The sequence below is a fragment of the Saccopteryx leptura genome, chromosome 6 (genome assembly GCF_036850995.1).
Source record: "Saccopteryx leptura isolate mSacLep1 chromosome 6, mSacLep1_pri_phased_curated, whole genome shotgun sequence".
Taxonomy (NCBI): domain Eukaryota; kingdom Metazoa; phylum Chordata; class Mammalia; order Chiroptera; family Emballonuridae; genus Saccopteryx; species Saccopteryx leptura.
Genome location: NC_089508.1, coordinates 144512226 through 144526169, shown reverse-complemented (window position 1 = coordinate 144526169; position 13944 = coordinate 144512226). Strand labels below are relative to the sequence as shown.

General features: G+C 39.9%; 1 protein-coding gene across 1 annotated transcript in view; it reads right to left on the bottom strand.

Moving 5' to 3' along the window:
* LAMB4 (laminin subunit beta 4) overlaps positions 1-13399 on the bottom strand; it is a 106940-nt gene extending 93541 nt beyond the window's left edge. The window contains 6 exon segments of the mRNA XM_066342371.1: positions 175-248; positions 2448-2548; positions 2550-2569; positions 6820-6891; positions 6893-6981; positions 13366-13399. Coding sequence (XP_066198468.1) covers positions 175-248; positions 2448-2548; positions 2550-2569; positions 6820-6891; positions 6893-6981; positions 13366-13399 — 390 coding nt within the window.
* Positions 13400-13944: the final 545 nt, after the last annotated feature.

The window sequence follows — 13944 nt, the reverse complement described above, 5'->3', positions numbered from 1 at the left end:
ATTAATGAGCAGAGATATTTTGCTTCCATGCAAGAACAAAAACCCAGATGACAAAGCTGGAGACCAGCTGTACACAGCTTCCTGTTCTCTGCAAGGGATCACAGAAACAGAATTTCGGGTAAGCCCGGCATTAGCTAAGCAGGTAGAAGGGGTGGCAGACTGCCACATCTGTACCTTAAAGGTCAGAACAAGATGGCTGAACTGAAATGATGCCTCCAGGACCAATCTGATGCTGACATGATCAAGACCTAAAGGAAAATACAGAAAGAACAAAGTCAGTGATTTTGAGAGACCCTGTTTACCATGCTAACTCCTAACTGTGCCTTTTCTGTAATAAACCCCTCTGAGATCACATGGCTGGTGACCAGCACTCCTTCCTAGTCTGTTGGACTGGTTTCCCATGCCATTCCACGACTAAGGGAAGGTCTAAAGGAGAGCAGTGCAGGATTTACCCAGGCTGTGTCCACATCCGTGTTTGGTGGCCATGCACGTGGCCACAGTGTGGCAGCACTCCATTCCACTAAAGGACTTTCCAGGCTCTTTTCAAAGGTGGAACAAGAGACCTCGCCGCCTTGAACTCAAATCTTGAATGCACACAGTGTGAGCTAGCAAGCCAGAGCACAGTAAAATCGAGAAGCCTGTGTCTTCCAACAGCTGCGAACAATCATTTGAACTAGTTTTATTGTTACTTAGCATTAAACACAGCTTAGAACTTTCCTTTGGAGTGAGGGTCTGTAGCTCCTCTGTGGCTGAGGAGAAGGTGGAGGTGACCTGGCCAGGACTCGGCATTGAGGCCATTAGCTGCCACCAGCTCCAGCACAGATGTGGAGGACTGCCCAGTCTGTACACGAAGGAGCCATGACTCTCTCAAGTACACTGTCCAATAGAAACACGAGTGACATGTGTCATTCAAAATGTTCTGGCTGCCACAGTTAAGCAAGTAAAAATTTTTTAAATATATTTAACCCAATAAATCAGAAATATTCTTATTTCAACATGTAATCAATATTTTAAAAGTTAGCATTTTCCCCCCAAACTAAGTGTTAGAAATCTGGGATGTATTTATACTTACAGCACATCTCCATTTGAATTAACCATGTTTTAAGTGCTCAGTAGCCACCTGTGGCTAGGGGCTGAGACATTGGACAGGACCACTCTCTGGAACGGGCTGGACTGCAGTGAGCTGGGTGCAGCTTCCCTTCTAGGACGAATGGCTGGGGGCAGACATGCTGCTGAGAGAGCAGCCATGTGCCAGCCTCTGTTATAGGCTCTATCTCTTTCTAGAGAGGAGATCTCCTTTTCCCTCTCCAAAATTCATGATTGGGAACCCTGGTTCTATGCAATCAGCTTGACAGTGGGCCATTCCCTCTATGAGGAGGTGTGGAACAATGCTGGACAAGTGGGAAAACAGCTGTAAAGCAAAAATGGTGTCATTTACCTGAGAGGACAGGTGTCTGTGGTAAAACCACCTCACATTCATTAGGGAGAGCCCAACTAGAGTTAATAATGAGGATCCAAAATGAGCTGGCATTCAGTAGATGCCAATCATGTACTTGCCCAATGGGTGAAAGAGAAAGAGCTGCACACTAGACTTGCCCCAGACACTCCTATATGATGATTTTCATGTTCCCCTCCAATGGTCTCGGCCCCTCAAGGCAATATGGATAGGCCTCTAAAGAGAACAGAGAGGTTAGGGCCCCAGGGGCAGCACAGAGAGATGTGGCAAATGGAATCACTCTGTGGGGGTTAAGGGTTCCAGTGCAGTTTTGAGGAGGGGCTGTCACCAGTGAGTCAGTCTACAGCAATTTAAGCACATAAAGTCCAAAGCTGGGTGGACATGAGGAAACCCTGCTCAGGTGTATACTTAGAGTGTCAGGGCCAGTGTGAGGTTCAATACTGCAGGTGTGCATGACCAGAGAAGGACATAAATCCAGAAAGGAAAGCACTTTAGTCAGTGGCCGACTATTCTTTCAAGTCAATTTTTATATTAAAATCTTTAGCTTGTAGCAAGAAATGGAATGTCCTTTTCCTTTCTTCCTTCATGCATTAATGAAGGAAAAAGCACCTGGTGTGAACTCTCAAACTTCCCTGGTGTTACTAATTTCGCTTACCAGTGTGCTCTCTCTATATTAGGCTTCCTTCACCAATACCTCACAAACTTCATTATTTTTTATAATGAACAAAAGAATACAGAGACATTTTCTTCCCCTGCATGGAAAGAGTGAAACATTCTGAGTTATGTGCTTAAAGTACACTTATATTTCTCTACAAAAAAATAATCTTTCCTTAAATGAAGAGAAAATTGGTTGTTATACAGGGTTCCACATTCTGGTGGGCACTGTTCCATTCCATTATAACTCCTTGCTCTGACATTATTGAAGTCATTCATAAATGTGCCTTATTAAAAATATGAAGAAATAAAAAATTGGAAAGAAATTTAATAACACCATTTTCAGATTGCCGTCATTTCTTTTCTCGATCTGCTTCCAAAGTTGCTATCACATTCTCAACGGGGTGGCAGTGTGGATCATGGGGAAATCTGAAGTCAGATGAAGTGTTTTTGTTCTTCCTCGAAAATGCCATCATTCAAATTTAAAATAAAAATTGTAATTGCTTATTGTTGATCTGAATTTAAAAACAAGCTGTACTACTATATTTGTCATTCAATCTGGCTAAAAATAAATAGCAGAGGAAATAACAAGACATTAATTTTTCTATCAATAGGTGCTTAAATACAATAACAAATGAAATTAAAATATGACAGAATTTTTATCCATTTATATATTTGGAGCAAAAAGCAAACATATGTGGAACTAATTTTTTTCTCATACAAGAGGCAGATAATCTGGAGATTATTTTAAACTATAGAGAAATAATTATTTGAGTGACTTATTTCCTTCAGTCAAAATAATATTTGGCATGAAACTAATGAAACAAGCAACCATGAGGTTATCTGAAACCATCATCCTTTCTCTCAGACATAGTTTCGGCAGAAAAGCTTCCAATGTCAAAACCTTTATATCACATGGATTGATTTTGGAAAATATTTTAATAAACTCTCAACAGAGAGCCCCACCCTCTTGTCTCATAAACTAGGAGATCTTATCAGTGAATTGGAACTGGTTTTGCTTGAGATGGATTTTCAAAGGCAGTAACAGTCACGAATGGCCTTGGAGTTTGCTTAATGTGTCTGCTTGTAGAGGTACTTACCGAAAACTCCTAAGGAAATCCCCAAATATTTCCAAAAGACTGCCAATGGCCTGCATAGTTATCTGTTCCTGGCTAATATGTGGGACTCTGGAGGAGTGCTTCTGCAATCCTTGCAGGAAGCAGGAGCTGTTTATCACAGGCCCCTGTGTGCAGTTGCCTGCAGCAGTGAACGCGCTAGCAGGTGCTCAGTGAAAGAGGGTTGTAGGGCTATGAAGTTACGTCCCAACCATGGCTTGCAAGGGCCTACACTTGCCTGTCTGTCCTGACTCACTCAGCCCTGCTAAACCCACACCTTGCTTTTCCTTGAGTTTACCGAGAACTCCCCTGCCTTATCATCATGGCACAGCTGTTCTCAGCACCCCGACCCCTCCCCAATTGTTTCTCTCTTGTTCCTTCCCTTCTTTCAGGTCTCTGCTTAGATGCCATCATCTCAGAGAGATTTTCTTTGGCTTCCATCTAAAACACCACCACCTCCCATTCTTATGGCCTCTGCCAGCCTCTATCCCTTAACCTGCCTGATGGCATTTTCTAAGCCCTAATCACTACTTGATACTACATTATAAAGTTGTTGGATTACTGTCTGTTGCCATCTTTTGACTTTAAATGAGGGCAAGGACTTTGTTTTGTTTATGGTTGTATTCTCCTTACCTAGAATAGTGTCTGGAACATCATAGATGCTCAATAAAATGCATGTATGATGAACTTAGTGATTATTTCAGCTAGAGTCTATCAAAATATATCAGCCTTTCAAGAGATCCATATAATCTTTTTAGAATCATCAGCCACCATAAGACTCCTAGTTAAAAAAACCAAAATGCACTTTGGAAATTTAAGAACAATGGAAGCTAGACCAAGTCTGCAGGTGGGGTGCCTTGACTCAGACCTGTACTAATAGAGCAACAGAAGCCCTGTAATTCCACTGAAGATGTCCAGACTTCAAAGTATTTCCAAAAATACTATTACAACCATTGGGGAAAATGTTTACACTCAGAGCTTGTGGTCTATTCTTTCTGTAAACATTTCAGAAGCACAGTCTTGCTGGGACTGGCTACACAGGATGTTTAGTGTAGTGACCAAGTGGGAGTCCCAGTTTGTAAATCCTGTGGCTCAATGCTGACTTGAAGTTTCTGAAAAAATAGCTTTGCTCAGTAGCACTTTGTTACATAATCAATGGGAAAGCTGCCAGGAATCCTGTGGGGAAGCCGTCCTGCATCCCCATGAGGCCTGTGGACTGTGTGGAAGCCACCCTGTGTCCTGGGCGAGGTCCGCGTGGCCTGTGGGGAAGCTGACTGGGACCCCATGCGAGTCTGTGTGGCCTCGCACTTGTAGGCCCACCGTGATACTTTGTCAGCTGGAAGATACCTTGAGATTGCTTTCCAGCTCTAAGTTTTGAAGACTTCTGGAATTCTCTAGACAAACAACAACAACAACAAAAAACAAACAAACAAACAAACAAAAACCTTCTGAAGCTTACTTCTGTTTTTGGTGGTGTGAAATTTAGATATAGGAACATGAATTTTTAGTTATTGCCTGAGTATATCATAAGTTGGCTATGAGAACTGTAAGTGAATGTTGTGATTGAAGAACACCCAGGGTGTTGCCATGGTTGGAAAGTTTCTAATATTAGAGCTGAGAACCACTCTTTTCCCACAGGACCCAGACTCTAAAGTTACTTGCAGGGGCATCCGTCCCACCTGAACTAGAGTTGAGCAAAACTACAGTGTCATTTCCGTGCACATGAAGAGAATTTGCTTTCTTACATAAGTACTTCCCCAGCTTAGAGCAATGCTAAGCACTCAGGTAGTGTCTCCACTATTTATAATTATCCTTTTTTGCTAGAAACCAATTAGAACACAAAGCATTTCCCAGAGACCTACAGAGTTGCCCCAATGAACAATACATGGAAAGGCCTGGGCCACTAACATTAGGCCTGTGTCCAGCTTCCTTCCTGAACATCCTTTCATTAAAGGGTTGATGTGACTGCCTCAGACTTTTCGGCAGGTATGTGCACAGACGGCCTTGGGTGCTCGTCCGCTCCCAGTGCACGGGAAGAAAGAACTGCGAAGCAACTTGTCCTTTTAATAAACTGGCCTTTAAGGGGAAAAGGCCCCAAAATATGTTGGGATTTTATGGGTTTTAGGTAAGACCATTTCCAAATGGCATTGTGAATTCCAAGTTCTACACCCTTCTGGGACAGTGAGTACTCACATTTGGTATGATGGCTTTGAGGCCCTGAGGGACCCTTAATCTTCACTGCTAAGTCAAGTGTGTTTACTCTATGGCAGTGGTCCCCAACCTTTTTTGGGCCATGGACCGGTTTAATGTCAGAAAATACTTTCACGGACCGGTCTTTAGGGACGGATAAATGTATCACGTGACTGAGACAAGTGCCAAGAGTGAGTCTTAGACAGATGTAACAGAGGGAATTTGGTCATTTTAAAAAAATAAAACATCGTTCAGACTTAAATATAAATAAAATGGAAATAATGTAAGTTATTTATTCTTTCTCTGCAGACCGGTACCAAATGGTCCACAGACCAGTACCATTCCACGGCCCAGGGGTTGGGGGCCACTGCTCTATGGGAGTCACTAAGGCAGCCACATTTTATAGTAATTTCCTTCAATAACTGAACTGGAAAGACTTTTCTAATTCTAAAGGCCACAGAAATAGATGAAGCAGATCTTCCCTATTTTCTGATCTCTCAAGGTTTCCTGGAATTTGAACTGTATCACCTGTGTCTCTGAAGTTCCAAAGGAGTGTTATCTCCTTCTTTACTGTTGTCTGAACAGCCCCAGATGTACTTGGAAGAATCTACTTCAGTGGTAGTAAATCTGGTCCCTACCACCCACTAGTGGGAGTTCCAGCTTTCATTGTGGGCAGTAGCAGAGCAACCAAAGTATAAATAAAAAGATAGATTTAGGCCCTGGCTAGTTGGCTCAGTGGTAGAGCGTTGGCCTGGCGTGCAGGAGTCCTGGGTTCGATTCCCGGCCAGGGCACAGAGGAGAAGCGCCCATCTGCTTCTCCACTCCTCCCCCTCTCCTTCCTTTCTGTCTCTCTCTTCCCCTCCCACAGCCAAGGCTCCATTGGAGCAAAGTTGGCCTGGGCACTGAGGATGGCTCTGTGGCCTATGGCTCAGGCGCTAGAATGGCTCTGGTTGCAACAGAGCAACACCCCAGATGGGCAGAGCATCGCCTCCTGGTGGGCGTGCCGGGTGGATCCTGGTCGGGCGCATGCGGGAGTCTGCCTGACTGCCTTCCTGTTTCCAACTTCAGAAAAATACACACACACAAAAAAAGATAGATTTAACTATAGTAAGTTTTTTATAAACATTTATTCTGCCAAACTTAGCGAAAATCTGACATAAAGTACTTGGTAAGTAATTATTATTATATGCTTTAACTTGCTGTAACTCTGCTTTATAAATTTTATAAAATAAAGTTACTTTCCTACTTTATAAATCACCATTACTGTGGAACCGGTGGGCGGTTAGAAAATTTTACTACTAACAGAGATACAAATGTGGGCGGTAGGTATAAAACGGTTGACTACTCCTGATCTACATCATTGATTAAATAATGTGCCCACGAGTGAACAAAGAACCAACCCACCTCGAGGTAGCCGAGGATGCAGTACTTGTGGGCTCTGTTCAGCCCACAGGTGGAAGAAGCCGTGTGCTGCATGCACGCTGCGTCCCACCAGGACGTTGCCAGCGGCGGGATGGCAGGTCCCACTGTTGCATTCATCTTCAGCTTTTGCATAACTGAGCAATCCTTGAATACAGCAGAAACAGCTACATAGAAGGCAGTTCAAGGGTATCAGAAAGCTTAAAGAAGCAACTGGTTAAGTCAGAAAGTTAACAGTCCACTTATTTTTAATACCAGTTCTGTTGGTCATTAAGATCCTTGTCCTGGGTGTTGTCAGTGCCCTCAATTTGAGAAGTCTCTTAACCTGGAGGGTTATACCATCTGCCCTCATGTCTCCACCTTGGGCAGCCTATAGCCAATGATAAATATGTAGATCATTGCTGCAGGCTAGGACCAACTTCACTGTGCAGATTATGCTCAGACCCTCTCTTTGGTAGGAGGCTTCAGCCTGATTCCCGCTGGGACCACATCCCGCTGTACTTCCCTTACCCTTACTCCTCAGAGGCTCCCTCACTAAACCAGGTGCACATCAATCCCTGTCTCAGGCTCTGCTTCTGAGAAACCCGATCTGAAATTCCTGGCTGGTTAGTTCACTCAGTTAAGAGCATCATCCCAAAACGACAAGGTTGCAGGTTCGATCTCTGGTCAGGGCACACACGGGAAGCACCCCATAAATGCACAACTAAGTGGAACAGCAACTGAGTGCTTCCCTTCTCCCTTCCTTCTCTCTCCCTTTCTTTCTCTGTCTTAATCAATAAATAAGAAAAATTAAGCACTGGCTGGATAATTTGGTTGTTTGGAACGTCCTGCTGGAGTGCAGAAGTTTCCAATTTGTTTCCTTCAGTCAGGGCACATACAGGAGCAGCTCCATGTTCCTTTTTCTCTCTTCCTGCCTCTCTCAATAAATAAATAAATAAATAAATAAATAAATAAATTAAATAAATAAATAAATAAATAAATAAATAAATAAATAAATAAATATTAAATAAAATAAGAAACCTGATCTCAGACAGCTTCTCTATACTGGGAATTCTCCATGCATCATTTTTAGGGCATAAAATGAAAGCTAATGCTCAGACACGAGAGGGCAGAATTCTAATTCTGGCTCTTACACTTGTTTCAACCTGTGAAAAATCTATTGGAGAAGTTAACAAATCCTTGGGAGAGCATTTCCTCCTAAAATATGTAATTTTATCTCATCCCTTTGTAATATGGTTGTTGGGCTCAGATGTGCACTTGGAACAAATCAGAACCCCTTTGGGGTAAAGTGAGAGATGGTGTTCCAGGCTCTAGATAACACTGGGCTTGACAATGCTGTCCAACAGATTTGTCCTGAAGGGACTTGGTCACAGAGATGTAAGATCATAATTAAAGGGCAACTCTATCTCTACTGTTACCTTAATTCTCTACTTTTCATGTGCAGCCTCTGAGATCATCTTTTTAAATCTCAGTTTAAAACTAATTTTAAAGTTCAATTTGTTTTAAAATATCAAATTCTGAGTTAAGATAACTGTTAAATCTCTCTATATATAATATTGAAGTTACACTCTGTAACCCATAACATATCAACAGATTGGTTTATTATTGGGATGATGGAAGAAAACAAAGTAGAATCTTACTGGGGCTAAGATCTCAGGTTAACACACATATAAAGTTAAATCAGATACAATGTGAGTTTACTGTAATATTTTAGTGATAGCTATTTATAAAAATAGTTCAATGTCTTCTTTTAAAAGTATATTTGAACAAGATAGTATAGTATCTTTTAAAATTTAATTAAAGGTTTAGAATTCTGTTTGATTCTCAAGGCTATAATCCAGGTACTAGTTTCCTCTTGATTGCAATTCAAATTATAGACATGATAATTTTGCAGAAATAAAATAGATTGAAAGACACAGGACCCAGAATTGCTGAAACAATTTTGAAAATCATTTTACATAATATTAAAGTTTTCTATATAGTCTCAGTAAACAAGAGTATAATATGTATTAGTGAATGGATAGGCCCATAGATCAACGGAACAGACTAGAGAATCCAGAAAGAGATCCACACCAATATGTCCAGCTGAGTTTTGAGGTGCAAAGGCACTTGACTGGAGGAAGGTTAACCTTTTCAACAAATAGTGCAGGGGCGATTGGCCATCCATAGCCAGAAAATGGTCTGTCACTAAAATCAGGACTTAGAAAATATTAACACAAAATGGATCATGGTTTTCCATGTAAAATATAAAATGATAAAACTCCTATAGCACATAGGAGAAAGATTTGGGACTTAGGGCTAGGTAAAGAATTTTTGGAAGTGACAACAAGAGCATGATCTATAAAAAGAAAAATTGATAAATTGGACTGCATCAAAATTAGAAACTTTGTGAAGAAGTTAAAAGGCAACCTACAGACTGGGAGAAAAAAATTGCAAATCACATATCTGACAGAGGTCTTCATCTAAAAGATATAAAGTGCTCTCAAAATTCAACATTAAAAAAACAGCCCAACCAGAAAATGGCAAGTGGCATGAATAGACACTTTGCTGAAGAAGATATACAAATGGCAAATAAGCTCTGAGAAGATACTCAACATCATTGGCCATCAGGGAAATGCAAACCAAAGCCACAGTAAGATAGCACCACATACCTATCAGAATGGTTAAAATGAAATAAAAAAAAAAATAGCAGTAACACCAGATGCAGAGAGGACATGAGGAAACTGGACCACTCATACATGGCTGGTTGGAATGCAAAATAGCACAGCCACTCCGGGGAAAGGTATGGTAGTTTCTTATAAAACGAAGCATGAGCTACCATACAACCCAGCAATTGAACTCAGATATCTACACCAGAGAAATGAAAATTTATGTTCACACAAAAACTTGCATACAAATGTCCATCACATCTTTATTTATAACAGTCAAAAACTGGAAACAACCCAGATTTCCTTCAGGAAAGTGTGGTACACCCATACCATGGGAGTAAATCATTGAAACATACAACAATGTGGATAAATCTCAAAGGAGTGGAAAAGACAAATCTCAAAAAAGTTATGTACTGTATAATTCAATTTCTTGAATGACAAAATTAGAGAGATGGAGAGCAGATTGTTGGGGGTTTGGGGAGGCAGGGAGGGAGGGAGCTGGGGGTAGAGATGCTGGAGTAATCCTGGAGATCCTTGAGGTGATGGAACTGTAATGTATCTTAACAGTGATGATGGCCAGGTGCATAAAATTGCATGGAATTAACAGCACACACACACACACAAATAAGTGCATGTACAACTTGGTGAAATTCGAATAAGGTCAATGGGCTATATCAATGTCAACTTCCTGGTTGTGATCTTGTACTACCATCATGCAAGGTATTACCGTCAGGGGAAATCAGGTGAAAGGTATATGGGATATCTCTGTATTATTTCTTACAATTGCATAAGAACATGAATTTTTCTCAAAATGAAAAGTAAAAAATTCAAACAATCCTCTCTTCCTTAAAATCATCCCATCAGCCTCTGGCTGGTGAACCAAGTATACCCTCACTCTAAAATAAGACACACATGATCTGTTCTGGCTGCCTTTACACACTTTTCCTTGAGACATTTTTTTAAAAAAGATTTTATTTATTGATTTTACAGAGAGAGGAGAGAGGGTGGCTCAAGAAGTATCAACTCAGAGTTGCTTTACTTTAGTTGTTCACTGACTGCGTGTTGTATGTGCCTGGACCAGGCAAGCCTAGGGTTTTGGACCTCAGTGTTCCGGGTGGATGTTCTACCCACTGCACCACCACAGGCCAGTCTATACTTTCCCTTGAGATATTTATGCCAAGACCTGATTTCAACAGGCAGGGGTGACAGGATTGGCCTAAAATGAAGAATAATTACTATAATACAAACTAAGCTTGGTTTCTTTTCAGTTTTCTCAAGCGTAAAAATAATTTTTATGCACTTTTTTTGTATCTAATGGATTTCTTTCTTTCAACTTACTCTCCAAAAATAGAGGCTTTTGAAAAATAATGTTCTTTCTCTTATGCATACATTTCCCAAATGAACTGTTCTTTTAATCTGGTTATTTTGTGATTATTATCAGATTATAACCATAGGTAGATCATAGTTCTACAGCTAAGAATAGATTACATAATGTTTACTTCCCACAGGTACCAAATATCATTTTGAGCAGGGAGTTTTCTATCTTCAATCTCACTGAAGAGATTATTCTAAAACAAAGGCATGGCATTGCGTTCTGTCTTTGAGATAGTTATATGAAGAAACTTAGTTCCATCATATACTTTCCATTTCACTGTAAAATAAATCATAGATTGGTTAGCATGAATTTTCCTTTTATTTACCCAACAATCCAAACACAAATCTTTTATTTCCTAGAATTGGCATCTAAGACAAATAACTAATTAGAATTTTGGACTCTAGTAGACAGAGTTTTTGTAACAAGGTCATGTATAAACCTCTGCTAATGCGATGTGTGGATTAACTAAGACTTCCCTCCCAGGGATTTATTCTTTTAGACAAGTTCCATCCTGAATTCCTTTATTGGAATTGCTGCCTTAGAGATTTAACTTGCTTTTATAACCTAACTTGGCCAAACTTGTTTTAATCAGATGTGCACTTTTCAGAAATAAAAGTATTCCAGGACTTAGTTAACTATTATTTGTGTAATATTCTAAGTGCAAATATGAACTTTTGGTCTAAAATACTTGGTAAATAGTGACTGGAAACATCAGTAGTGAAGGCTTCATGCCCAAAGGAAAGCTGGACAACCTGCTACCCGGGCTGCTGGCTTCAGCTGCGGATTATTACATGAGCAACAGGTCGGAACTAATTCTTAAAGTTGAAGAATAAAGATGTTTATGTCTTTAGAACATCAACTTATTCCTCAAAAATTGCATACAGCACAGAGACAGAATCTCATTAAGAATGAATGTAGGACTAGAATCTATGTAAACACAATTAATTAAATAAAAAAAGAATGAATGTAGGAGATCTAGTCATTTAAAGAAAATGCACAGCAAAAGTTCTGTGAACCAAAGGATCATTTTGTAGAAATAACCATTGTTGTATAATCTCTCAGTAATTTTGAATATGGTTATGATTTTCTGAAATGTGGGAGGTTTTCATATACTTTGGAGCGCACTTCAGTTTTAGAGGCTGTAAACATGCATTTGTGTTCTCACACGCATTTATTATGGGTAAGGAAAACTACAAAGAATGTATAGTAGAGAGGGTCTGCACTTAGTATTCAGTTCCCCAACCTGGGGCAAATGATTCTTTCTCTTTATTTTCCTACATTAGAACACAAGGCAAAGTGCTTCAGTAGGCTCTAGCGTATGTATAAATAAATGCCTATGGTTGAAAAAAACGGAAAATGCCCAAGCTGATGACACAGGTTAACCTGGTTTATAGTTTGACCACAGGCAACCATAGAGCTTTGGGTTAGATCAGGGACCTCTGGTTCAGAAATCCAGGCTGAACTGCTGCAAGCCCTTTCCTGCCCTAGCTAATACAGTTCTGAAGCCCTTTCCTTGGGAGAGAGGGGTCTCCAGAGGACCCTCTGAGCAAGGTGCAAGTTATCCTCTGTGGAGGCTGGAAGAAGGCCAGTCATCCTTAGCTGGGTTCCTTCTAATTTTGAGTGTTTGTTTACTCCCGAGAGAGAACATCTAAGCCAAATGTAGATGAAACAACTCTTCTCCGACTACCTGAGGCCAGATCTATCTAAGCTGTGGGTCCTGGAGTGCATCTTTGTTCCCACTGGCTGTGACAGCGCCTCTCTGAGCAGGGAATTTTCAACAGAAATCAAATGAGCACTTCCCATCTAGAGCTGTTCTTCCTCCATTACCAGTAAATCTAACTGGAAATTGCCTCAGGTTTTACAAATTACAAAATTAAAAGATGAGATTCTTAAAGTTTGTGGCCATGAAGAAATTCAGCATGAATCTTTGAAGAGAGGATTCTAAGAAATTCACTTAGTGCTTGGTAACCAAAAGCAGGTCTGTTATAGACATATAAAAGTCAGGATCAAAGAGAGTAATTGTTGGAAACATCTTTTCTATGACTAATGTCAATTATTTCAGCATATTACAAACAGCAGAGGCATGGAGAATTTGGCCTTTCAGCTCAGCTGCTGCTTACTTAGAAGAAGGAATTTTGCCTATAAATTCTTCATGAGACCACATACTGGGACAAATGCTACATTCAAAGCAGAGCTATTTTTAAAAATTGAAATGCATTATATTTGTAAATTATGAGTCTGAAAGTATTTTGTTTCCTTTAGTATCTTACTTATCGGCTGAGGATAATATTCTATTAAAGAATGACAGAAATAGCTGTGTGTGGATATTATGTAAACATATTTTAGTGACATTTTTTAGTTGCTTGACACAATTATACAATAGAAGAGCCATGAAAATACATAGCAGTATGGAAAAAAAGAGGTGAATATGTTTAAAGCTATTTCTACTAAATATTTTAGAATAATTTAATACAAGCAGAAAATTGATTTTTGAGAACTAATATTCACCAAAGTACAAAAGAAAGGTCAGTTGAAATTGCATTCTTTTGTCAGGAAATTAAATTCAATACTGCTAGGTTTAAAAAAAAAGGTTAAATCAGTCACTGATAAACTCAATAACTGCATCAATTGTCAATGATTTGAAAATTTGTATATTGGTCCTCACCCTTTTTGAGAGAGACAGAGAGAGGGACAGATAGGGACAGACAGACAGTGATGAGAAGCTCAATTCTTCATTGCAGCACCTCAGTTATTATTCATTGATTGCTTTCTCATATGTGCCTTGACCAGGAAACTCCAGCCAAGCTTGGGCTTCAACCCAGCAATCTTAGGCTCAAGCCAGCAACCTCAGGGTTTTAAACCTGGGTCCTCAGTGTCCCTGTACGATACTCTATCCCCTGTGCCACTATCTGGCCAGGCTAATGGTTTTCACCCTTTAGGGATACAAATACTTATAGTGCCCAACTTCTTAAAAAAAAGAAGAATATATATACAATTTTTACAAATATTTTTATTTTGAAATCACAAAATACTATCATTTGTGGAAAATAATATAAAACAAATATAATTTCTTTGCATATTTTTATT